The sequence below is a fragment of the Episyrphus balteatus genome, chromosome 3 (assembly GCF_945859705.1).
Source record: "Episyrphus balteatus chromosome 3, idEpiBalt1.1, whole genome shotgun sequence".
In the NCBI taxonomy this organism is placed as follows: Eukaryota; Metazoa; Arthropoda; class Insecta; order Diptera; family Syrphidae; genus Episyrphus; species Episyrphus balteatus.
In genome coordinates, this window is record NC_079136.1 from 14,514,502 (window position 1) to 14,541,383 (window position 26,882).

The window sequence follows — 26,882 nt, forward strand, 5'->3', positions numbered from 1 at the left end:
GATACGATTCACATACTTTTTGTTGTTGTTGTTGTTGTTTTTTGGTTATTGGCTTTGTTTTGAGCATAATTTGATTGTATAGATTTATTTTCTTGACTCACAAGTTGGCTTCTTCCAATTCCCTTGTTTCTTGGTCCGTCACGTCTTGCCACCGTCTACGGTCTTTGCTTTCTTCGTTTTTTTTGTATGCAATAGAAGAGGCTTCAAATGCAAAAGCCAAGAAAGAGGCAAAATAATGGGCTAATGCCCGAGTGCGAGTATGTTGTGTCTTTTGTTTCAAGCCATTTACAAAGGGAACGGTTTACAATTTTCAGCGCTATTAATTTTGTGAGTCACGACCGGCAGCAGCAGCAGCAAGCTATCAGCAACCAACACTCACGTCTTCACAGTTCCGAGGAAGTTTGTTTTTTATTTTTTTTTTGTTTTTGGTATAAAATTTGTCTTTTTGACTTTTTGCTGTTGCAGTGTCAGTGTGTTAAGACCATTATTTTTTTGTTCTACGTCATTTCGTCGGTCTTCGTTTTTTGAATCTTCTTCTTTCATTTCTTCAATGTACATCGAAGAAACTTCAGGCATATTGCTGTTGGTTTTCTTATTATTACTTTTATTTTGGTTATGAAACATCGTGGTTTTCTTTGTTTTCGTTTCGTTTCTTTTTTTGTTTTGTTTCTTAGCATTTTCATCCTCGTCGTCGTCATCATCGGCTTGTGCATAATTCAAATCGGTATTTTTTTTTTTCTGTTTTCAAATTAAGTCTTACGTTCCATTCTTTGCAATAATTCAAATCAGTTGCATCGCTTTGCTTCACCCTGTGATTTGGTAACACACAAAAGAAGCCCAAGTCAAGTCTTGAGGGTAACTTACCAACATAACATAGCGCAGAAAAAAAAATTATAAACAAAATTAAAAACAAAAAAAAATAAAAAAGAAGAAGAATTACAATTCCGCATAATTTTGTGTCTTTGGTAATCGGATAATTGGATTGAACTTTGGGGTTGGTTTTATAGTTATTTTTTTATTTTTTTCGTTTCTTAAGAAAAGTTATTTTTGTGAGAATCGTAAGACCTTTGTGACATTTTAGTCGTGATTTAAGACTTTTTCTTAGAAGAGGTTAGCTTGAGAATATTTGCTTCGTGTCTAAAAATATTTGCCTTTACCGAATTGCCAATTTACTAAAGATTGTTATTTTTTTTTTTTTATTTTTTTATAGACTTCATCTACAACAAAAACAACTACCATGACAACACCAGCCAAATTATATGGCAAGGATTTAAGTGAATATGATGAAGTTGATGTAGATGCATTGTTGGCCCAATTATCACCAGAAGAGATCAACATTTTGGCTAAAGAAGTCGATCCTGATGTAAGTATAAAAATATAAATACCTATTTTTGTTTGAATAGTTTTCAAAAAATTAAAAAAAAAAAAGAATGGTTGTTAGACACTAGGTCTTGCTCCTTGACGGTGTGCCGCACGTATGACATTTCGTACCCCAATATTTTTATATTTTTGTTTACAACTTAAATGCTTATAATTAAATTAGGTATAAATGTGTCACATTTTGTTTATTAGCTGTTTTCGTTAGGTCTTCCGGAACTGTCCTGACAATTTCCAAATTATTCGGAAATCGTTCGTTTAGCACTTGAGTTCTGAATTCGAATTCTAAAGAGAAAGATAGATAATCGATTCCGGATTCAAAAATGGAATTAAGAGACACAGAATTGAATGAATTTCAACGCGTAATGTTAAAAAATAGAATGAAAATGGAAACCCATAGTGAAAAAAGTGTAATTGTTGTTAAATAATATTTTTACTTATTCATATTTTTCGGAGTGGTAGTTTTGGAAGTTTTTTTAATTACAAATACAGTGAAATACAAAATTCAGTATATTAACCCCTTGTAGCCCCATGTGACATTTCTGTAACAAACCGAAAAAGATCGCCCAAAAGCTGTAAAAAACATATAACATAATCTTTAAGAATTGCTTTATCGAAATAATGCGCCATATTTCTAATAAATAGCACCAATAGTTTTTAATTGGCAGTTAATGTTGAAAGTTCGGCTTTTTTGAAAAACAAGCAAATTTATGTAATAACTACGAAATTCAGAAAAAATATTTTTCGTGCATAAACTAACGGGGTTTTATTTTTGGATTTTAGGAATGCGCCTAAAAATAAATATTAGCTAGCTTTTTGTTTGAATTTTTGTATTTATACACAAAAATAAATTATTTAAATTTAAGTAGTTTAATTGGGCTTTTTTGGTCAAATTGATTTGTTTATGTATAAATAAAAAATTAAAACATAAATTTTTGTCCCGACGTTTCGCTGGAGTTTCTCAGCATCTTCAGGGGCGCTTTATTATTACGTCTACATACATATATAAAATAACAATTGCTTAATTCGTTTTAATATTAAAATTAGAATATTTTTAACTTACATTATTTTTTTATTTGTATTGAATTTTTTTTTATATATATTTTTTTTTTTTTTATTAGGTATTTTTAATCAAAATTTAGTTTTTTAGACAAAAATTTATGTTTTAATTTTTTATTTACATAAACAAATCAATTTGACCAAAAAAGCCCAATTAAACTACTTAAATTATTTAAACTTTTTTTTTTTACTACGTAAATTTCGAAATAACTAAGCAAAAATTTTTTTTATTAACGGTATCTGTCAAAACCGTCGTAACAAAAAATTTTTGAAGAATCGTCTGTGAAGGCGGAATAGTAAATATCAAAATTAATATAAATTACAGGCCGTTCAGCAAAATTTCATCTTTGATTTCAATAGAATATTAACTAAATTTGCTGAGCCATTTAATCAATGAGCTCTTCATAAAAACTGAATTCCTGAGCTTGTTAGAATCCTTACAGATATAGTTCAGCTATTTAAAATTAATAACTGTTACTCTGAAAATATCTATGATTTTTGCGGCAAGAAAACCGATTGGAGACATATTGTGACATTTTCGTGAAACTTCTTGGACATCAACTTTATTTATCATATACCTTAAAGAATCACTAAGTTTCAAGAAAACAGATTGCTTTTCAGCATTGATAGCGCTGATTTTTATTCCAAAATTAATTAATTTTTATTCCAAAATTAATATTTTATACTATTTTGCTTTTGTAAGAAAAGTCACACCCGTTATTTTGTATTTTCTGACTTTAAATTTGTATTTGTTTTGTTTTGTGGTCAAATATAATTTAATTAACTGAATGAGAAATTCTAGGATCAACTTGAAAAAAAAAAAAATAGAAAAGTATAAAACACATTTCGAAATGAAGAGAGAAACAGCTAAAAAAGGCGAGAAATCAAGAAATTACAAAAGTATGAATCAATCCGAGCGGAGAAACGTTATTGAGAAAATTATTTTGTAATCTGAAATAGATAAAGACATTGGTGAAAAATTGTAAACGATTTAGTAAAATGCTAAGGCCATTTTAGTTATTTATTAAGCTAAAAATCAGTCTGTTTTCCGACTTAGTAACTTACTAAAATGGCTTTAGCATTTTACTAAATCCTTTAAAATTGCTATTATTATTAAGTAAATAAGAATATTAACGAAATCAAAATCATCTAAAAATTTAAAAAATGAGAAGTTTTTGAGTAAAAGATTGAGAGATTTAACCCTCACACCCGGTGCGAATTTGGCAAGACAAAAATAAAAAAAAAGGATTTTTCAAAAAAGTGGTCACAAAAAAGTCTCTTTATAACGGTGGAAATATATTTTTTTGGAATTGTAAATAAAATATTCAAATTCCTCGGAAAATTCTACATTAACTTCATGTATGATTCTCTATAAAATATTGAGACTGAAAAAAGTTCTAGCGATGTGAAAAAGTACAAACCAAATTCTCACCCGTGTGCGTCACAAAAAAGAGGTGTGCCTACCGTAATAGGAGTGATTATTTCGTTAGCATTTTCGATATCGACTCTTAAGAATAGGAAGAAAATAGTTCGTTTTTCTTCAGCAGCGTACAAGGCTTAAGACAGAAAATATTAAGATAGAATTTTTGTTTGATAGCTAGCATGTCGAGTTCTTGAACAAAGTTGACTTCAATTTGTGTTCACAATATAATTTCCCAAATTCAATTTAATGTGGATCTTGGTCAATTTGGTTTCAGTTTTAGATCTGAAAAACTTTCCTGGAAAGATTTTTCAATTAAATTAAGTGGAATAAAATGAAAATGTATTTTGTATCCACAATTTAAACATTATTTATAACATGTGAATACATATTTTTGATTTTTTTTCTCTAAGCACTCGCGGGGAGATTTAATTTTATTTAATGATTCATATCATATATGTAGATATATTATAAAATTTTAATACCTACTAGCTCAGGGAAATTAGTCAAAATATGGGCATGAAATCGCATTTTTCGCGGGACAAAATTTTTTTCATGAAATGTGTTCGGGTGGTTGTCCTTATCATAAAAGTCAATTTGTTGGCATAATTGGAGGTTGGGAACAGCCGCCATCTTGGAAAAGAGATTGGTATCGTTTTTATTGAATAGCTCCATTGTTATTCACTTTAACAAAAAATGACAAAGGTAAGACTTATTAACAATAAAATTATCTAAGAAATGATATACAAAACAATTCCGTGAGTTGATTAAATAAAATTTTATAGTTGGTCAAAGTGCGGGTTTGTATCGCAAGGTTGGGACAAAATGACATTTTTTCATATATCTGACGAACTTTTGATTTGTTTGGATAATTCTTCAAGAATGAATTGTAGTACTTATAATTACCTATAAAATGAGCCCACAATCGTTATGGTCACCATCGTATTGTAGAAGTAATCTAACTCCGAAACTCTCCATGTACTAGTCAAAAGTAAGAAAAAAGCTGTTTTTTTGCTAGTAGGCCGAGAAGATTTTGGGAGTAGAGGTATAACCAAAATATAAGTACGCAGTTTTGCAGCCATACGCGTGTTAATGTCGATTTCGAAGGTCTGACAACTCTAATTTTGTGCTTTATACGGTTTTTGGGGGGTTAAATAACGTAAGTTTTCCAGTTAATGTGAATGGGCTAAATTTATACTATTTGAAATTATAAATATACAAGCTGATGCTCTATTATTTTTCCTAAATCTGAACACCCCAATCTTGAGGATGTGACCAATAGAACTATATATAAGCCGTTTATACGATTATGTTTTAGAAGCTTTTTTTGTTTAGATTTTTGTTTGTTTATTTGAATTGAAAAGCCTGATATGGTTAGTTAAAAAAGCTTATATCGTGAGTTCTATTAACCCTATAGCCGAGATTGAGGTGTCCAGATTTAGGAAAAATAATAGAGCATCAGCTTGTATATTTATAATTTCAAATAGTATAAATTTAGCCCATTCACATTAACTGGAAAACTTACGTTATTTAACCCCCCAAAAACCGTATAAAGCACAAAATTAGAGTTGTCAGACCTTCGAAATCGACATTAACACGCGTATGGCTGCAAAACTGCGTACTTATATTTTGGTTATACCTCTACTCCCAAAATCTTCTCGGCCTACTAGCAAAAAAACAGCTTTTTTCTTACTTTTGACTAGTACATGGAGAGTTTCGGAGTTAGATTACTTCTACAATACGATGGTGACCATAACGATTGTGGGCTCATTTTATAGGTAATTATAAGTACTACAATTCATTCTTGAAGAATTATCCAAACAAATCAAAAGTTCGTCAGATATATGAAAAAATGTCATTTTGTCCCAACCTTGCGATACAAACCCGCACTTTGACCAACTATAAAATTTTATTTAATCAACTCACGGAATTGTTTTGTATATCATTTCTTAGATAATTTTATTGTTAATAAGTCTTACCTTTGTCATTTTTTGTTAAAGTGAATAACAATGGAGCTATTCAATAAAAACGATACCAATCTCTTTTCCAAGATGGCGGCTGTTCCCAACCTCCAATTATGCCAACAAATTGACTTTTATGATAAGGACAACCACCCGAACACATTCCATGAAAAAAATTTTGTCCCGCGAAAAATGCGATTTAAATTACTAATTTCCCTGGGCTAACTCAAATTGATAAGTTTTTTTTTTCACGTTTACTTGTAATTTGTTACAAATTAAAAAACAAATTAAACTATTCAGTAAATCGAAATAAGTTCTTAAAATAATACGCAAGCTTTTTAGAAACAAAAATAAAAAGTTTGAAATTTCGATTTTATGTCTAACGTAAACGGTACCTAAAGATTTTTTTTAAAAAACTAGCTAGGTATAAGCCACTTATAAGAAATATTACGAAAAACTTCATGAACGTTTATAGATACCTATAAGAATATTAAACTTAAAAAATAACACATATTTTTTTTATTAATTCCCGTAGGACAACTTCCTACCACCAAATCAACGTTGCAGCTATGAATGTAAAAAAGATCCCACAGGACCATTGGATAGGAAGAAGCTGATCGAACACATTAACAAAGAGGCCCTTGAAACACCCGATCTGCCTGAAATCGAGCCATTCGTTAAAGGTACAGTTCGTGGCAAAAAATGGGTCCCACCACCACGAGACGATCGAGAATTAGCAGCCGAAGAACAAATTGCCATTGATATGGGTGAAGAATATGAACATGCTTTAAGTGATGCCACACAAGAAGAAATTATTGATTTGGCTGGTATGAAATCATTTAGTCACCCTTAGACAAATTTGTTAATAATTTTCACTAATTTTGTTTCTTAGCTATTCTCGGTTTCCATTCAATGATGAATCAAGATCAATACCATGCCTCACTTTTAAACAAAGGCCAACCAATTGGTATGGGCTGGGATGGTATTACAAAATCTACAACACAAAAATTATATCCAATGGATCCGCCCAATACAACAGATATTGAAGAATCTGTTAAGCGAGTTAAAGATGATGATCCTAAATTGATTGAACTGAATTTGAATAATATTAAGGTAAAGCTTCTTAAAACCCCTTGAATTCTGATAAAATCTGTATGATTTTTTCTTAGAATATATCCGATGAGAAATACGAGCAATTGTTCGCCGCACTGCCCCAAAATGAACATCTGGAAGTTTTATCATTAACAAATGTCGGTCTAACCGATAAAACAGCTCTCTTATTGGCAGAAGCTATTGAAAAAAGCAAAACCCTGAGAGTATTAAATGTCGAAACAAATTTCATTAGTCCCCCAGTGATTGTGACTTTGGTTAAATCATTACTCAAAGCACGTACAATTGAAGAATTTAGAGCCTCAAATCAGGTTAGTTGGCAACCATGTTTGACCAAAATTTCTCTAAAACTATTTTTGAATAAAAAATTTAATAGCGATCAACAGTTCTTGGTAATAAAATCGAGATGGAGATTACGGATTTAGTGGAAAAGAACACATCCCTGCTCAGATTGGGTCTTCATTTGGAATTCAATGATGCCCGTCACAGAGTTGCCGCCCATCTGCAGCGCAATATCGACAGGAGTAAGTTTTTGTTAAGAATTATTTTGATTTCAAAAATTGTTAAGAATTTTCAGAAACATTTTAGGACAATTCCGAAGAAGGCAATTTTTAGTTTTAAGTTCTTATTTTCAGCTTTGATGGATCTTCATCGTTGGTTTTCACTTCTCAGCTTCCCCTTAAATTTCCTTTAGTTTTTAAGAATCATTCAGAACATTTTTTTAAGTTCTTTTTTTTTTCAAATATATAAACATTCGTCATCTTCCTTTGGCATTTATATTATTATTATTTAGATGAGCATGAATTAAGAAAAGGTAATTCATTATCGAAAACACCATCACCAACTAGCAGACGCAAAAACTTGCTGTCAATGCAAAAAGCTAATTCACCTAAACCAGTTCATCTTGTATTAACACCGCAAGAGAGAATCGATTCGAAATCAGATTTAATAGCATCATTGGTAAGTCAGAAACAAGATGATCGTGCTATAAGAGGCGAGATTTCATTGGAAGTTCCTCAAAATCTTGGAGCTATTAAAAAACCTGTAACAGAAGTTGCAGAAAAAGTTTCTCCGATTAAAACTGCAGAGCCTCCAAAACAAGAAGAAGAAAAGAAACCCGACATCAAGAATATCGAAGAAGTAAAAGCAGTTTCTCCGAACCCAAGTGTAGACAAAAAACCCATAAAAGAAGTTGAAGAAAAAGTTACTCCTGTTAAAACTGAAGAACCTTCAAAACTAGTTGAGGAAAATAAACCAGTTATCAAGACTGTCGAAGAAGTTAAATCAATTTCTCCAAAACCAAATGTTGAGGAAAAGCCTTCTTTGAAGGAAACTAAGTCTCCTGAAAAGGAAAGATCTTCTCCAGTAAAGGCTAAATTCCCTGTTGAAGAAAGAATTTCTCCAGTTAAAGCTCAATCCCCTGTCGGAGAAACAATTTCTTCGGTTAAAGCTAAATCCAATGTCAAGGAGAGAATTTCTCCCGTCAAAGCTAGGTCCCCTGTTAAAGAAAGAATTTCTCCAACCAAAACCTACAAAGTTCCACCAACTCCGTACCCATCACTTGAAGAATCTTTGCCAAAATCACCTGGCGAAGAAACAGTTTCTCCAGTTAAGGCCCAATCCCCTGTAAAAGAAAGAATTTCTCCCGTTAAGGCTAAATCTCCGGCCAAAGAAACAAAACCTGAGGCCAAGATCATTAAAGTTCCTCCAACCCCCTATCAATCGCTTGATGAACCTTCAACTAAATCTGAAAAGCCAGCAGTTGAATTTTCTCAAATAGCTGAACAAAACGAAGGTGATGTAACGCCATTATTCGAAAAGAAAATTTCTCCCACTCGCAAGCCAAAGATCGGTGAACTTCGACACAGTAATATCTCACGAGCTATTGATATTGATTCACCTGAAGCTCTTGAAATAGATACTGTCCAAAGACCAGTTGAACTACCTGAGAAATTGGAAAAAACTGCTGAACCAGAATCTGCACCTTCTGAACCAGTTACAATTGATAGGGATCGTTTGTCTGAAAGTGTTTCACCAAGTCGCCACTTGGAAGATAAAATGACACTTCTTCGAGCTAAAATTGATAGTTTTGCTGAAGTGGCTGATGAAAAAATGGCAAGTCTTCGATCGAGAATCGATGATATTGCTCGAGAGCCGTTAAGTTCGGTCACTGACGAAGTCAAACCACAAAAAGTTCGAAGACCTGCACAGGTTATACCTCCTTTGGAGTCTTTGACTCAGATTTCAGAGCCTACTGAAGTAGTGCCAACAACTCTTCCTCCAAGACGTCCTTTGCCTTTGATTAAAACCCCAAATTCTGTTGGAATAACACTTCTTTATCAGCAGCAAATTTTTGAAAAACCTTCAATTACTTTAGGACTTAAAGATAAAGATGTAGCTAAAGAAGTTTTTCCACTTTCTGTATTACCAAAAGTTGAGAGAATTGCTGAAAAAATCAATCCCTTGCCTAGAATTGAGTCGGTTCCTGAGGTTACTGAGGTTCCTGAGTTGATAACTGAAATTGTTTCGACAGTTCCGTCTTCGGAAAACCCTGCTGCTTCGAATTTGGCATTGAAGGAAGAAAAAACTACTCCAGAAGTTCAGAAATTAATACCTTCTACTCCAGAAACAGCTAAAGAATTAGACAAACCAGTTTTGGAGAAAGTAAACGAACCTATTTCTACGGTTTCAGCAAAAGCAAAGACTCCAGAAATTCAAGCCCCAATAGAATCAATGTTATTCGAAACCACCAACATTGATAAAATTAGTGAAAAAATCGAGAAACCACAGGAAGAACTCAAACCTGTTGAGGTTTCTAAGCCTCCTCCAGAACCAATAAAGCCTGAACCTCCCAAAATAGATCGAAGGATTCTAACCTTATCTCAACTAACTGTCAAAAAAGGTGAAACTGTCAACATTGATCCGATTAAAACAATCGAAAAAGAAACCCAATCTTTACCAAAAGCTTCTCCTTTACTTCGTTTATCGGTGAAGAAAGCCGATTCTCAAAAAATTGATCCTGTCAAAATGACAGAAGCTTCAACTCAATCTATACCCAAACCAAATCCCATGTCTCTACTTTCAATCAAAAAGGGTGAAATCATTGCAATTGATCCGATCAAAAAATCAGAAATTTCTACCCAGTTTATGTTTGAGATACCTCAAGATGAAGCAGCTTCTCAAACTATTGAAGAAGAACCAATACAAACTTTGGAAGATACAACTCAAACTCCATTAATTTTTTCGTCCCTTGAACATGATTATATCTTCCCTGGTCTTCGCCGAGTGCCATATTTACCTCGACCGAAGAGTATCAATATTGGAGGTGGTGATAGAGTAGTTGTCAAGCCATCATCTAAGCCTATTAATGAGGTATTGATGTTGCTTTATCCGGTTCTTCATGATCATAGTAGGCCAGAAACTAAAAGTAAGACCTTCGGACTTGAGGAAGATTTGATAAAGGCTCCTGACGTCGATAACACCATCAAAGATCTTGAAGAAACTATGCAGAAAGCAACTGAAGTATCAAAATCGATTTTGACAGCTCCACCAACACTTGAAAAAGAGCCAGAAAAAGTTAAAGAAGAGCCACAGAAAATCATGGAAGAAGTAAGTGAATCAGTTAGAACTGAGATAGAAATTCCCTTAGCAGAAGGGCCCAAACCTTCAGTTGCTGCTGAAGCTCGATTTGAAACAAAATTCACAGCTGTTGAAAAAGTTTCTGCTATATCACGAACTACTATTGAAAGTGAAGAACATGTTAAGTTTATTGATAAAGCTTACAAATCTATTGCAGAAGTTTCAACTTCAGAAAGGGATAGAGCTACAACAACTTCTATAAAATCAGCAAATATGTGGCAATCTTTATCTAGCAATCTTATTAGAGCATCTGAACAGACACTTCTTGATCTATCAAAAGCTGCTGAAATGGGAGAAGGTGTCTCAACATCGAACCGAACTAAAATCGGAAAGGTTTCTGTATATTCTTCAATTGAAGATCTATCACGATCAAAGTTTTCTGATCGTCATTTAGGAACTTTAATCAAAACTGTTGAAACAACATCAGTCTATTCGTCTATGGAAGATATTCCATACACAAAGTACTCTGATCGATACAAGGATGGCAAAGCAGTTGTTAGCACTGCTTCGGTTTACTCTTCTACCGAAGATCTTCCTCAGTCTTCAGGCGGTTCAAAATACAGCCTTGACGTATCGAAACCAATAGCAAAATCAACTGTCTATTCTTCAATGGAAGATCTAACTGATACTTCATATAGCAAATACTCTGATCGCTATTCAGCTTCTCATTACACCATCGACTTACCTAAGCCAGTAGAAAAACCTAGAGAAAAACTATCCCTGCTTCCAAGAAGTAAATTTTCTGATCGCTACAAAGATGATCATTCTAGATCGATTGATACACATCCTCCAGAGAAATTCCCATCTTCTTATGATCTTTCTCAAGCTTCTGCAATGATTGATAAATCCTATTATAAATCTTCAACTTTAGCTGATCATTCAGCATCCCGTTCCCATTACAAATCTACTGAAGAACTTCTTCAACGATCGAAGATCACTGATCGTAGCGCACATGAATCTCACAAATATCAAGATTCTTCCCTTCAAACTTCTATTCAATCATCGATTTCTCGAAATCAATCAGCCTTAAGGCCTTATACTTATGTACCATCAACGGCTCATAGCCATTTGTCAATTGATCATGTCTTGAACAGGCCTGCATCACCTTCAACTCACACTACCACTTTGCAGTTGAATATATCTCCATCTGGTATCAGTGAACTACCATCAACTTCTAGAGTAGCTTCAAGATACTCAAACAGGGACATAATTGACAAACCAATGATAAAAATCTCTCGAGTTCGAGATGATCCTAGATCGTTTAGAATTTCTCCAATCGAAAAGAGATCATCAAGACCAACGAAAAATCTTCTATCACCATATCAATATCAAGTTTCTGACCCAACCGATGATGAAGATGAATCATTAACAATTGAAGAATCATCTCAGCCAACAACGCTTGATACATTATCATCATCTGCTTCAACTACAACTGCAACTGATGCTATTGACCCATCTCCGAAAAAACGAATCAATATCATGGATACAATTAAAGCGTTAAAGAATCGTGTTCGTGATGTTATAACAACTGAAGATCGTTTCACTGAAAGTCATCGCTTGCCATCATCTTCATCGACAAACACTTCATCATCTTCTAATACAAGACGAGGGTCACGTAGCACTGGTGTAAGATCGAAAATTCCACGTGGCAACGATGAGAAAGAAATTTAAAACAAATAATAAATCAGTGTTTTGACGAGAAATGTGAATTTCGAACTTATATTTTGTTACACTAGATTTCTTTCTCTAAAGCTGAGTTCATTTCATTTCAAAAACTTTTAACTGAAAAAGGTAAAAATGGTTTTTCCTGAAATGAGTTTTTTTTTCTGGCCCTCGTGAGCTGTCGATTTTTAAATGTGAAAGAGTTTGAAAAATCTTTCAAATGTCGTCTCTTAAAATTGTTAGTCATTTTTGTCTGTTTTTTTTTTTTGCATCGAATTGAGTTTATTGTAATTATTTGTTTATTTTATGTATAAAAGTCAATACTGGCGATACTGAAAATATCCTTTCGAGTTTATTTGGTTTGTAAGCCGAATAAATTTTATTTTTACTGAAAATTAGTCGTTATGTAATCTTAAAGTTTTTAATTTGAACCATTTTGTAAATTATATTTTTAAGGCGAATACCTAAATTGGATTTACATCTAATTTATTTACTCTTTTAAAACTTCTATTATAGTTTTTATATCAACACTTTTGAAATTGACACTTAACATTCTTCTTATTCAAGTGCCTTTTCACCGTCACGTGTAGACAAATGTTTCTTATTATTTCTTATGTAGCTAGACTGTCTCATCTAAAGTATTTCCTCTAAATTGTAGATATTTGTCAATCATCATTAATCTTTGAAGGGCCAAAATATTAGGAATAAAGGATCGTCACGTACAGACATACAAAATCAACCAACAATTAGTGTGAAGGTTGTAGACTTAATGTTTTGGCAAATCTTTAAGATCTACGGTGCATATTCTGAGTTAAAAACAAAAATGATCTCGTACGTTTGTAAACTAAACATATGTATGCAGATAGTACTAGTTACTGTCATTTGTTAGTAATTTTATTTTAATAATTCAATTTTATATTACTTTTGCCAGATAAACATTTTTTATAATTTTCTGACAAAAGTTTCGAATGCTTAAAATGTCGAAAAGTTCCCAAATTTTCTTGTCGTTGATCATTTTAGCTCTTAAGGACAATTTTTTTTTTTTAAATTTCTTTTCTAGAAAATATAGCTTTTCAAACAAAATTTTGTTGAGCAGAAATTAATTTTGTAGCCCCTCTCAGTCATTTTCTATTCCAATTTAAAGTTTAGAAAATACAACTTTTTTGAAAATTTTGACCGTTACATTATGAGGTTTCGTCTTATTTTAGCGAAATCTTGAATAACAAGAAAACTGATCCATCTACAAAATCTAGGCTTTCGCCTTTCATCTGAGTCTAGGTTACTTGAAATTTCTATAAAAAAAAAAATAAAATTGAATTTCGCATTTTTTTGGATTTTCAAAGCTTACTTTTGAGCTACTTTTTTAATCAAAACCTTGAATATTTTTAAATGTGTTAGGCCCAATTTTTAAAATTTGTATATGATTTGACAGTTTTCTAATTTTTCATGGAGCTTTTAAAATATAATAGAGAGTGAATAAATTGGGCATTAGACTGTTTTGAAAAGCTTCAATTACTAGGAAAAAAAAATATTAAAAAAAAGTTATATTTTAAAAATGCCTCCACCACTGGCTTGATCAAGCCGAAAGTACACTTCTGAAACTTTAAGTTTCAAAAATTAATTTTTGCACAGCAAATTAGCATTTAATTACCTACAATTTTGGACATACAAAAAATAGAAATATTCGTATTTTCGTCTGCTAACTTCAGTCTTATTTTAGCGGAATTTTGAATAACAAAAATACTTTTGAGACTATAAAAACCAAGTTTGTGGAATTGAAAAGCATTTAAAAAGCTAAAATTTTGGATTTTGTTCGCTAACTTCGGACCTATTTTAGCGGAAAATTCGATAACACAAAAACTATGCGAGCTACAAACTTTTGGTTTACGCAACAAATTAGCATTTAATTAGCTGATTTTAAAAGGTGGTAGTTCAAAGAATAAGCTTTGAATATCTGGTTGTTTTAAAGTATAAAACAACTCAAAACTAATATTGTTTCACTTTTAGATATTTTGAATTCTATGTTCGGAGATTGTTAACAAAATAAATAAATCAAATGTTTTCTCTTTGATATTATATTTTCCTTTAGTATTTTTGCGTGAATTGTCATGCAACGGATTTTTGAAAAAAATTTTAATATTCCAATTGTATTTTAAAATAAATATAGCTCGGGAGATTTGGGGTGTTTATTCTTAATAGTAACTCATAATATTGTTGCAGAGGGATGATTTTTTCTTTCTAGAATTATTTACATAATATACAAAATCAATGGAAAAAAATATAGATACTTAAAAATATAACTTTTTACACCATTTCCATACTTAATAACAAAAGAAAACCAAACCAAATACAATCTACACATTTCTGTTCTTCGTGCTTTTCGTGCTTTCCATATTTAATCATGCATTTTTCTCGTAAATTAACCAACTTTTATAAAATATAAAAAAACGAAATTCAACCACCTAATATTCGAATCTTTTTACAACATTTAAAACCATAAATTAACATGTGTAAATATTGTATCTATTTGTTTTAAAAATGAATTATTTGCTTATTTTAATAAAATTTTTCTTATTTCAAAATTTACCTAAGAACAATACAAAAATTGATAGTTTAGATTTATTTTTTTAAGAAAATTTATTTCATTTATAAATCGTTATTGTTGTAAAAAATGAAAAAAAAATAAACAAAAACCAAAACAAACAAACAAAATATTTGTGTGCGTAGTTGTACGTGTTCAAAAATTGAAGCCAAAACTACCATTGTTAATATTACCCGAGAGCAATGTCGAATTACAACCAAGTGAGATTGATAGAAGGCTTGCCATGTCGTCGCCATCTCCGTCACCATCTCCATCGCCCCAACCACCAGTGGATTATGATGTCGAAATTGATCCCGATAACATTGTAGTTCGGGGTGGTGATGTGGTTCCTGACGACGACGACGATGAGAATGAGAATGACAACGATAACAATGATGATGACAATGAGGATGAAAATATTTTAACTTCGTCGTCGCCACAAGAACCACCGCCATCGCTTGACGATAACATCAAAACCCATATGTGAGTTCATTTTAGAGAAAAACATCAGACGATGTCAAAATTTACACAAAAAAAAAAACCAAACACACAAAAGGACACGATTGTATATAGAAAATGTAACTACCTCAATACCTTTTTTTTTTTTTGGAAAAAGGACTTTCAAAAACAAACACACTTTCTCTCTATGTGCACTCTGCTATTACTCCATATATATCAACCAAAATACCTATTACAAAATAATAACGTTCTCCTTTACGATAGAGATGCTCACGAAGGAAATTGTACACAACTACTGCATACTGTCAAAAACTCATCATCCCTTGGGAATACTGACATACCAGCTTATTGTTGCCTTTTTGTTATTACGCTGCGCTCGTGGATTTGTGGTTTTTTGATTGCTTCCTCTGCTTAAAATTTTTGCTGGATAAGGATTTTGTGTGTTTTGCTCTTGAGAGATTTGTTGAGTTGTGTGTTATAGTTTGTATATCCATGTACAAAACATTTCATATAACCTAGAGATTTATCATTTTTTTTTTATTTGTATTTAAGCCATCGTTAAGTTGGTCAAATGATTGAAAAGTTCAGTTAATAGCCAGATTTATAGCGTCCTTTATGTTTTGATTGGTTGGTATCAATCATATTACTGGGTTAAAAAATTTGCACACACAGCATTTTTTGAAATTTAACTGGTCATTCAATTAAATAGAAATAAAGAGCATTAGTTATGTAAAGTTAATCATTTTTTATGATATAGAAAATTGATGATAAAATGCATTAAAATTTTTTTTAAATTAAAGAAATATAGGTATATGTTTTTTTTTTAATTTCGGTTGTTTTTTTTTATTATAAAAAAGAACTCTCGAAAACAGCTCTAATGAGAAAAACTCGAGTGTTATTTTTTGAGAAAACTGCCTAAAAATATTAATTTAGATTTTTCATAAATATTTCTATTTTTTTTTTTTTTTGAAAACTTAATTTTTTCAAAATGGATTTCTGAATTTTCTTGAAATTTTGTTTAAAGGTGTTGAAAAATACATAGTTTTTTAAAACAACAACCAATTTTTTTTTTTTTTTTAATTTACGTGAATTTTTACTACAAATGTAAGTGTTTTTGCAATTTTAAAAATAACTTTTAAATTTGATTATTTTAAATTTTTTAGAACATAAAAAGCGAACCACTTTTTATTTGTGTTGGTATCGTCGCAAATGTCACAAAACATATGTATTAAAAAAAAAAACAGATTGCACTGTAAAATTGTACTGAAGTATTAAAAATTATTTGTTACATTTTTTGATACCATTTTTAAAAATTTATTAATCTCCATCTTTTGATTCATTTTTATTAAATTAAATTTAATTTTAAAAATTGAATTTTTGAAATTTCGATTACGAAATATTTTGTAAAAATTTCTGTAGGTACGATCAAAAATCATTGCAATTGTATATTCGTCAATTTTTAAATAATTCTTTTTTTCAATTATCTATTTTTGAAAAAGAACAACGTTGTTGTCTTTTTTTGTAACGCATTTGGTTTCCATTACAAGTTTAAAAAAAAATCTTGCATTAAAAAAAATTGTATCGCAAAAAAAAACATAATTTTCACTAGAAAAATGTTATTGCAGTTGAAATTTGCATTAAAAAAAAATATTTTGCATTGAAAAATTTTTATTGCAAACAGAGTTGTAAAATTAAAAAAAATAGTTTTTAAAACTGAAAAAAAAAATTTGCATTAAAAAAAAAATTTTATTGCAAGTGAAACATATTTGTTTGCATTAAAAAAATATTTATTGCAAGTAAAAAAAATTTGCATTAAAAATAAATGTTACTGCAAATAAAAAATTTCCTGCATTGAAAAAAAAATAAAAAAATCAATGCAAAATGTGTGCATTAAATATTTTTTTTTTTAATGTTGGTCAAATTTCTTAAAATTTTGACTATTTGGCCTTTCATTAGGCTCGATATTATATTTGAAATTGCTAATTTATGGCCAAATAGCCAAAATTGTAAGAAATTCGAAAAAAAAAGATATTTATTTTACACACTTTGCATTGAATTTATTTCACTGCAGAAAAAAAAATTTTTAATGCAAATATTTTTCAGTTGCAATAAACATTTTTTTTTATGCAATGTTTATTCAGTTGCAATAAATATTTTTTTAAATGCAAACATTTTTTATTTGCAATAAATATTTTTTTTTAAATTTGTAATGGAACAAAATGCATTAAAAAAATCAATTTTTACAACCCTGATTCCATTTTTTAAATTTAATAACATTTTGTTTTAATACAAATTTTTTTTTTATTCCAAACTAATACCCTTAATAAAGGGAATCATGAAAAAAAAAAAAACAAAATAATTTGTGCTTGTTTTTCTAGTATCATCGAGTATGTAAATAAGAAAATAAATAATATCTAACCTTAACTAAGAACTAAAATCAACATACATATATTGTTCTATATAAAATTTTGCATTTTTATTAAAACTAAATTCTGTCTCTATTTCCACCCGAATCAATTCTTTGTTTCAGGTGTCTGTTGTTGTATATAACACTGGTCAACAAAATTGAACTTTTTTTTTGCCACAAGAACCAAGATATACTTTTCTAGTATTTTTTGGGGTGCTGAATCCGAATCTGAAGTCAGAAAAATTTGATTGGCCTCCGTTTTTGAGATATTACCGTTATAAAATGCTTAAAAACGTCATTTTGGCTGTTTTCGATCTTCTGTTTTTATGTGGGATAATTCATTATAAACAAATTTGTACCGATGATTATAAGAACAGACATTTTTCTTTCAAAAACTGTTTTAATTTTCCCGATGTCTCTTTTATTGCTCGAGATATCTTAAATTTAAGTTAGGAAGCCAAAGAGACACTAATTTTATTCTAAATTTTGAGTCCCTCGGCATAAAATTTTTGCCACAAGAATCAAAATATACTTTTCTAAAGGTTTTTGGGTTGCTAAACTTGAATCCGCAATCAGAAAAATTCTATTGGCCTCTGTTCTTGAAATATAACCGTTATAATAAAAACCATTTTTTGCATTTTATAACGGTAATATTTCAAGAACGGAGGCCAATAGAATTTTTCTGATTCCGGATTCGAGTTCAGCAACCCAAAAACCTCTAGAAAAGTATATTTTGGTTCTTGTGGCAAAAAAAGTTTAATTTGGTTGGCCAGTGCCGCTTCTGAGTCAAAGACCGGTACTTAATTTTTTAATATCTCGGGCAGTAAAAGAGATATCGGAAAGATTTAAACATTTTTTGGAAGAATAAAACCAGTTCTTATGGACACCGTTATAATTTTTTTTCAAAATGAATTGCCCCACATAAAAACATAACCTCGAAAACAGCCAAAATGACGTTTTTCGGCATTTTCTAACGGTAATATTTCAAAAACGGAGGCCAATCAATATTTTCTGACTTCAGATTCGAGTTTAGCACATCAAAAACATATAGAAAAGTAAACTTTGGTTCTTGTGGCAAAAACCTTGTTGACCAGTGTAATTTAAACTTCCGTGTTAATAAAAAAAAAATTGTTCAATCCTCTTCAAAAAAAAAAAAAGTGTGATGGCAACCCACACTGATATCACCATCATTGCACTTCTTCTTAAAAAATTGTTGTCTGATGATTCTCTATGTTTTTTTGTTCTCTGAAATTGTACACATAATTTTATTTCTCTCCACAGATATATACCTTCTATTGTTTCTAATTTCTAATAAATACATTGTAATACATTTTTATATAACACCAAAATATTTATTTAATATTTTATCTATATACATTATCACAAAAATACACTTATTCACCATTGATTTATGTTCTCATATTTTTTGTTTTTTTCTGTTTGTTTTCTTTTTTGTTATGTTTATTTTACAGTAAGAAAAGATCTTGAGTTACGTCTGAAGTTCAGATTTTTCAATAATATGCATAGGAAATCAGCAAGAATTCAATGAATAAATTAAAATAATAAAATATAATAACAAAAAAAAAAAATTATAAAACTAAAAATATAAACATTAAGTGAAATAAAAAAAAATATCCTTTTTTTCATACTCATTTCAACACAAAAAAAAGAACGATATTTATCACTAAAAATAATAAATTGATAAAAACCATAAACTCGTGTAAAATAATAATATAAACTGAATAAATTAAAAAGAAGTAAAAACACTATATAAATTTAGGCCTTAAATAAACCAAAAGTCAAATTAAAAAAAAAAATGAAATTATCGCTTAGGATATAAAGGTACCTATCAAAGTTTTTGAATTTTTTTCAAATATTGTATTTTCTTTCGTCTAACAAATTTTGAGAAATTTATAGAGTTTTTCGCTAAAGCATTGCTCTTTTAGTTTTCTTTTATAAAGAAGAAATTACATTTAAATTTCTTTAAATTATAAAATTAAAAATAAGACACAGTTGGAAAAGTAAATCGCTTGATAATTTTGATAGAAATTTTGAGGATAAATTGTAGATAACCGGAGACAGATGTAGTGAAAAAATAGTCGTTTCAATAGGTCTACACATTTTTTTTAAAACTTTCAACTCCTAAAAATTTAAAACTCACATTTTTAACGAACTTGTTCTGTTACAAATTTTGAATTAATATCCCTTGTTTTGTGATTTAAAAAAATAAATGCAACAAATTTGAATTAAAACCAACAAAATGGTGAATCAAAGTCCTATCAAGCGATTAACTGTCCATATTGTGAATTAGCCCCAGATTTGTTTTTCAAAAATTTTGTTAATAAATTGCATAAAAGCAACTAAATGCTTAGCATGATTGCACTGTGAAAATTTGCTTACTAACTACAACCCAATGTGTGACATTTACTCATAACAAAAATCCTTACCTTCTACAACACAAACAAAGATTTAAATTATTTTTTTTTTTAATTTAAATAAACTACATATTCTGATACAAAAAATTATATGTATTTTTAGGAAATAAACTTCGATGTTAAATAAAAACTAAAAAAAAAAAAACACAAAATCAGATCCGATCCAAAAAATACATAAATAAAATAAATTAACAAACTGAATGTTCTAAAATAGACATAAAACTGATTTAAAAAAAAAAATTCAAATCTCAAAATAAGGATATTTATAAAAAGTTCGTACATCTTCTATTTATTTATTTTGCTGTTAAAAAGTTATAACAAATTTTACTATAGTCATCTTCTTAAATACTTCGAAGAATATCTGTCAATCCAAAAACAAAAATGTGATAAAATGACAATCACATTCGATAAATTGTCTATGAAATCTCCCCTTAATCTTTTAAGCTAACATTTTTCGAGTGAAAATATACTAAAATTAATCTTAAGAGTGTCGTCCCCTAAAAAATCTTACATCCCCTTTTCAAAAAAATAAAATAAAATCTTTTTCAGTAATGTGTGTGCCAACAATAAAATAAACATGGGAAAAATGCTGCATCTGATTTTTTCCAGTGTCGTCAATATTTTGTTTTTAAATTTAGACGAAATTAAAAAAAAAATAATTAATAAATCTAATATTGTTGTTATATACTGTTTTTTTGAATAACTATAAAATATTAACACTTTGTATTATCCTTCCAAAATTTTGTTTTATGTAATTTTGACTAATCAATTGTTTTTTTCTTCCAAATTTTGTTTTTTGTTTTTCTTCCAGTACGTGTTTCCCGCCTGAACCAGCGTAAATAAGCGAGCATCTTGTTGTCTCCAAAACAAATATAAAAAATAAAAACAACAATTAAACAAAAAATAATTTTAAACAAATAAAAAATACACCTTGATAACCTACATACCTTCATCTTATTTAAATAAAATATAATTCAAAATCTTTTTTAAAAAAATGATAATTACAAAAAAAATTTTAAATAAAAACAAGCAAAAAATATCCCAAACTCCGATCGAACGAAAAACAGTACGTATAACTTACTTACTTTCGCAATACAATTAGAATTTTTTTTTTAAATGCTTACTTATGGTTTATTTAGTACGCTTTTACTATGCTTTGTATTATTTTATTTTTTTCACATACAACTTTTCTGCTAAACTTTCTCATTTTTTAATATCTTCTTATTAAACACTGTATTAAGTATTATATTTTTATGTAATATAAGTACATTAAGGAGGTGAAATGTTAAATACAAATATACATATTAACTACTTTATTTTTCGTCTTGGTTAAATCAATCTTTGTAGTTAATAAACTTAGAATTGTTCTATAAAGCCCTATGATGTAAATAGAAAATCTATCCATCTTATTAAAAAAAAGTAATCTAAAATCTAATCTAATATGAATGCATATTAACTCAAAACATCATAATTTTTTAGTTAACAATAAAAACCTATTTCACTGTATCCTGAACTTAAAACTAATTTATTTTCTGAAGTCGACTTAAGGTATTGCACGTTTTCAGTTGGGACTTATAATGTAGGTTATTTTCATAAATTTTACTGTTTACAAGTGATTTCGAAAAATGCAATGTCGTTTTCATTGGTCCGATTTCACTGTACCATAAAGAATTGTGTGAACAAACAATTTCTTTAAAGTTTAAAGTTTTTTTTTCTTTCTTTATTTTTTTCTTTCAACCAAAAAATAAAAAAAAAGACCACTAAACTCCGAGAAAAAAAAATTTCCATAAGTATTTTAATTTTTATTTCGTGCAATTTCAATCTATTTTATACACATTTTTTTAATTTACATTAAGTTTTTTATAAACAATTAACCCTCTACTGCATGAATTAATATTAGCGGACGAAAAAATTAAAAAATGCTTTACATTGGTTCTTTGGGTTGTTTCAAAACGGTTTTCATTAAAAAAGTTTGTTTAAATTAATTTGTTTAAAAAATTGGTTTATAAGCCAAATTTGGCTTCGTGTGCATTAAGGGGTAAGAAATTTTACTAATTTTATTTGTTCAGATTATGTAAAGAAGACAATTAAAATTATCAAAAGATAAATATTTATCATTTAAAAACAAAATAAAGTAAAATAAATGCATTGCATTACAAAAGGTTAAGAATTAATTCAAATTTGGCTCATTTTAAGCCATGGAACCGAGAAAAGCTATTTGTTTTTTCCGTTATATATATTTTCTGGTTCAAATTCTTTCCACTGTCGAAGTAAGTCTTCCTCCAACATTTTTACCCACTCCCAGATCTTACAAAAACTAAAAAGTAATAAAATGATTGAAAAATATTATAGGTGAGCCCCCCTTCCCCTAAAATTTTTGTGGTTACGCCGCTGGAAATGGGGTTAACATGAGCAAAATGTCTCTAAAAGCGAAGGGGCTCCATTTCTGATGTAAAACATAGTTTCCAAGTAAAATAATAATGTAAAGGAACAAAATTTTCCAACAAAAAAATTTAACAAATTGTTGTACCCTTTAATGCATACGAAGTCAAATATGGCTTCCGTACTTTTTACCCTCCCAAGAACAGGCCAATAATTTTTTTTCAATCAAAATTGGTTCATAGCATACACAATTAGACAATCGATCAGAAATAAATTTTTAATTCCACTTTACTTTCCAAACAAACGCAGTAATTAACACTTTAAGTATGAATATATTCTACACTTTCGATTTCAATGAACACGACTGATCGACTCACCTGTGATCATAAAATACACCTTTATTTTGTGCCGGACACACAAAAAAACTATGTCTATGGGTGCTCAGAAACACAAAGAAGGAGATTGTATTGAATCTTTAAAATTTTTTTGTGACAGAGAAGAGAAAAGTGCATACAAACAGACGAAACCATATTTGGCTTCGTATGCAGTAGAGGGTTAAAAAACACACAAAAAAAATTAATTTCGAAAAAAAAAAAAAATAACTTTAACAAATAAAAAAATGGGTTGATTTTCTTAAATCTGAGTCTTAAAATCATTTTCATTTAAAAAAAACTTACTTCTCTTACAGATTTGGCAAATTGTATGCGTCTCTTGATTTCTAAAAATAATTTTGTATTTCTACTACTTCCAAAACAATATTTTATAAAATTTTTGTCAGTGTACTTAGAATTCTAAGGCCCGAACAGGAATAACTAAATCAATTATGTTGGAACCATATAGTTCATTGCATTTCCTTGCATATTAAAAAAAAAAAAAACATAAAAGTTATTTCCAAAATTTTGTCCGTTTAAAACATTATTCTAACACGTTTAATGTTCCTTCCGTGACAATATGAACTGAATACAATTATTTCAGAAATGACTTAAAAAGGAGATAAAAACACTTTTTGTCATTTCTCAGAAAATAAAAAAAAACTGAAAGCACATTGTGATTTTTCACACAATTTTGAGTTTCATCGACTTTCGATTCCGATTTGCTGTTTTCATTTAATTTGGGTAGGTTAAATTTAGCGTTGGAATGTGTAGAACAGAATTGCATACTAAGTTTGAAAAATAAGAGAAGTTATTTTATCTCCTGTTGAAAGCCACTCCTCATTTCAACAATATTAGAAAAATTGGTTTCCTCTATTTCATTTTCTGCAAAAATATGGTCTACGTATTTTTTTTAAAGCTGTATTTCACTTTGGGTGATGACACCCAAATTGAGCGCTAATAAGAAAAAAAGTAAAGTGAACGTTTAAGAAATTAAATTAAGATACTATAAAATCTACACTCTTTAATTTGATAATATTTCATGTTAGTATTTTTTTGTTTTTATATAGCCAATCTAAAATCTCGAAAAATTGAAGAGTTCTTATGGTAAAATATTAATACTATAAAAAATTTTAATTACAAGCATTTTAATTCAAAATTGAAATAAGTTGCTTTTAAAAATCTCAAGTTAATTAATCCTTAAGTGAGTCATAGTAAAAAATATTGTTATTTTAAAAGGCCTTCAAATTGTGGGGGCATTTGGAAGTTCAAGTCCAACAACTCTGCAGGTATTTCAGTTTTTAGCTGAATTGGTTTTGTTAACAGTTCTGGCATTTGGTAAACATTAATAATTTTTTTAAATATTAATTTCTGTAGAAAATGGAATTTCGTTCAAAAAGTCCGTTATTTAAAACTTTAAAATCAAGTTTAGTCTTCGAGTTATGTATTCCAAAAACAGAAAATGTAAAAAACCAGTATTGTTTCTGTACCTACTCGAAATCGATTAAAATAGTATTTTCGCAACTTTGATGCTTGAATCATTGGAATAGAAATGTTTAGCAAAATACTTTTTTTAAGAATGGTAAGTATGAAAAGATGTGTTGTGCAGTATTCCAAAGTTCATAAAAAATTGTTCGTTTCAACTTTCGTCTCATTTCTGTATGGTACATTGTCGAATTAGTGTCAAAATGTTAAAAATATATTTTCCATTCTGTTAATAATTTTCACATGGGCATAAGTCACTATCATAGCTCCATTTAAAAAAAAAAAACTTGATTTTTTTATTTAATTTCTTAGTAATTTCGCTGCAAATTTATTTTTATCTAACTTTGCAATAATTAAGGTGGTGGCTTCTGTATTTAATTAAAAAAATATATAATTTCCTTTTATTTTTATAAATATTCTTTTGTTGGTGCTTTGTTTTTTATTTAATTTATTCATGTTATATTTCTTACGAATAAAATAATAATTTACCTAAAAAATAATTTCAGCTGGCCGCCAAAGACGAATGGGACACTTTTCACGAAATTATACCGTTGGTCATTTTCCGAAATAGAAACAATATTCAAAAAAAACACAAACAAAAATTTTATTCGTATTTATTATTGTTATTATAAAAAAAATAATGTTTTTAGGCTAATTTTTTTCTGAAATAAAAAAAAAAAACAAAAAAGGAAATTTTGTGAAGCTTTGCACATAATAAATATTAGATAAGATGAAAAAATATTTAAATATATTCGTATTTGTAATTGCTAATATTTATTAATTCACAGTTTTTCCTATCGCTTTTTTTGCAATTTAAAAAAAAATATTCAAATTCTTTCAGAATATTATAACGCTTGTAAAACAAAATAATTATAAAAATAGTCAAACAAAAAAATAATACGTGTTTTGAAGTTGTTTTCAATTTTATGTAATTATAATTAAAAAAATTTGAATCAAAATAGTTTTTGAGATTTTCATTTTGAAAAATCAACAATCGCTGCCAGAACGATTTCGAAATCTAAGATACCATCGAACTGGGGTACTTTAATGTGTTTTTTTTTTCTTATTTAAGTAAATTGTCATTAATATTATTAGAAATATAATGTATTACCAATTATCTCCTCACTTGTACCAATTTAAAATTTAAAAACAATGCTTGAAAAAAAAAATTGGAACAATCTTCGTGTTTCAATTAATCTGCGGTTAATAATAGAATAAATAAATTAATAAGTGTTTTAATATTTGTACTTTGTAATAATTGCGCAACCACACAAAATGATATAAAAAAAATCCAACAATATGCTTAAAAATCTATATAACCGATATAATAATAATTATTGTAAAGTTTTCTTGGATGATGGAAAAAAAGACAAAAGATAATGATGCTAATAACGTAGGCTTAAGAAGTATCGCTGGGAATGGCAAACAGTAAAAATTTAAAATTTTTTTTATTTTTTGTTTTTAATTTCATAATCATTTCTTGAAACATAATGTAAAAATAAAATTAAAAATTATGTTGTATTTTTGATGATTTTTTTCAATTTTTTTTATCACAAAAAAGAAATAAAAAATCATTATGTATAAAAAAAAATCAACCTTAAAATATATAATTAATTTTTAAATTTATATAATATTTTTATTTGAAAAACATTTCTTTTTTTTTTTTAAATACAATTTGAGAGACTTTGGAAAAGCTTTTTACAATATTATAATTAATTACACTTGCTATAGAGTTTAAAATGAAAATATATAAACAAAAAAACAAAACAAACAATTGTGTATAAAAATCATGTGTTTTTTTATTCTATTATATTAAATGATTGTAAAAGAGCAAAATGATTTAATTGCATATAAAATATTTAGTTTTTAATAAAATTTTTAAATGATTTTAAGAAAAACAAGAAACTTAACAAGAGAAAGAGTTTAGTGTAACAAAAATAATAATGTAGAAGGAAGGAAAACAATTAAATGTATAACATGATGACATTATGTATGAGAGTTTAGAAATTCACACTATACACTACAGCAGAACACATACACACACACAGAAATGATTTATTATAATAAAGAGAGAGAAAATAAATATAAAGTGTTTTATTTGAAAAAAATATTTATTTAAAGGTTAGGGGAGAGTGGGGCCAAATGTAACACTTTTTTCTAAAACCGATGGTTCTCCTACAAATTGGAAAATGGGTCAACCAGACCTTTTTTAAATTAAAGACCCATGTTTTATCTGCAAGATCCATCACAAAAATTCAGCAAAACATAAAGGTAATGTTGAAAAATAAAGCTTCCAAAAAAAAAATCGTGTTGTTTCAACTTACCCCACATACGGGGCAAAGTGTAACACATACCGGGGTAGGTTGTACCAAGAACTAAAAATAAGAGAAAAATACCTTTATTTATGTTTGTATTTATTTATTTTTAATTAATAACAATAAAAACAAACCTCAGTCATGAAATTTTAGTGCAAATTTAAAAAAAAGTGGAGCAAATCCAAGATTTCCAGAGAAAATTTAACAGTAGTCTTAAAT

General features: G+C 28.9%; 1 protein-coding gene across 11 annotated transcripts in view; it reads left to right on the forward strand.

The window, feature by feature from the left end:
- The window catches only part of LOC129915632 (tropomodulin), a 175,792-nt gene extending 150,795 nt beyond the window's left edge, over positions 1-24,997 (forward strand). For 5 of the 11 annotated variants that reach the window (XM_055995256.1, XM_055995259.1, XM_055995258.1 and 2 more), the window contains 6 exons: positions 1,211-1,363; positions 6,353-6,644; positions 6,710-6,930; positions 6,987-7,238; positions 7,304-7,451; positions 7,721-12,351. In XM_055995256.1, the coding sequence (XP_055851231.1) occupies positions 1,211-1,363; positions 6,353-6,644; positions 6,710-6,930; positions 6,987-7,238; positions 7,304-7,451; positions 7,721-12,237 (5,583 nt within the window). In that variant the 3' untranslated portion in view covers positions 12,238-12,351. The other 6 variants (XR_008772337.1, XR_008772338.1, XM_055995264.1 and 3 more) reach the window with 6 other exon arrangements.
- The last annotated feature ends 1,885 nt before the right edge of the window (positions 24,998-26,882 follow it).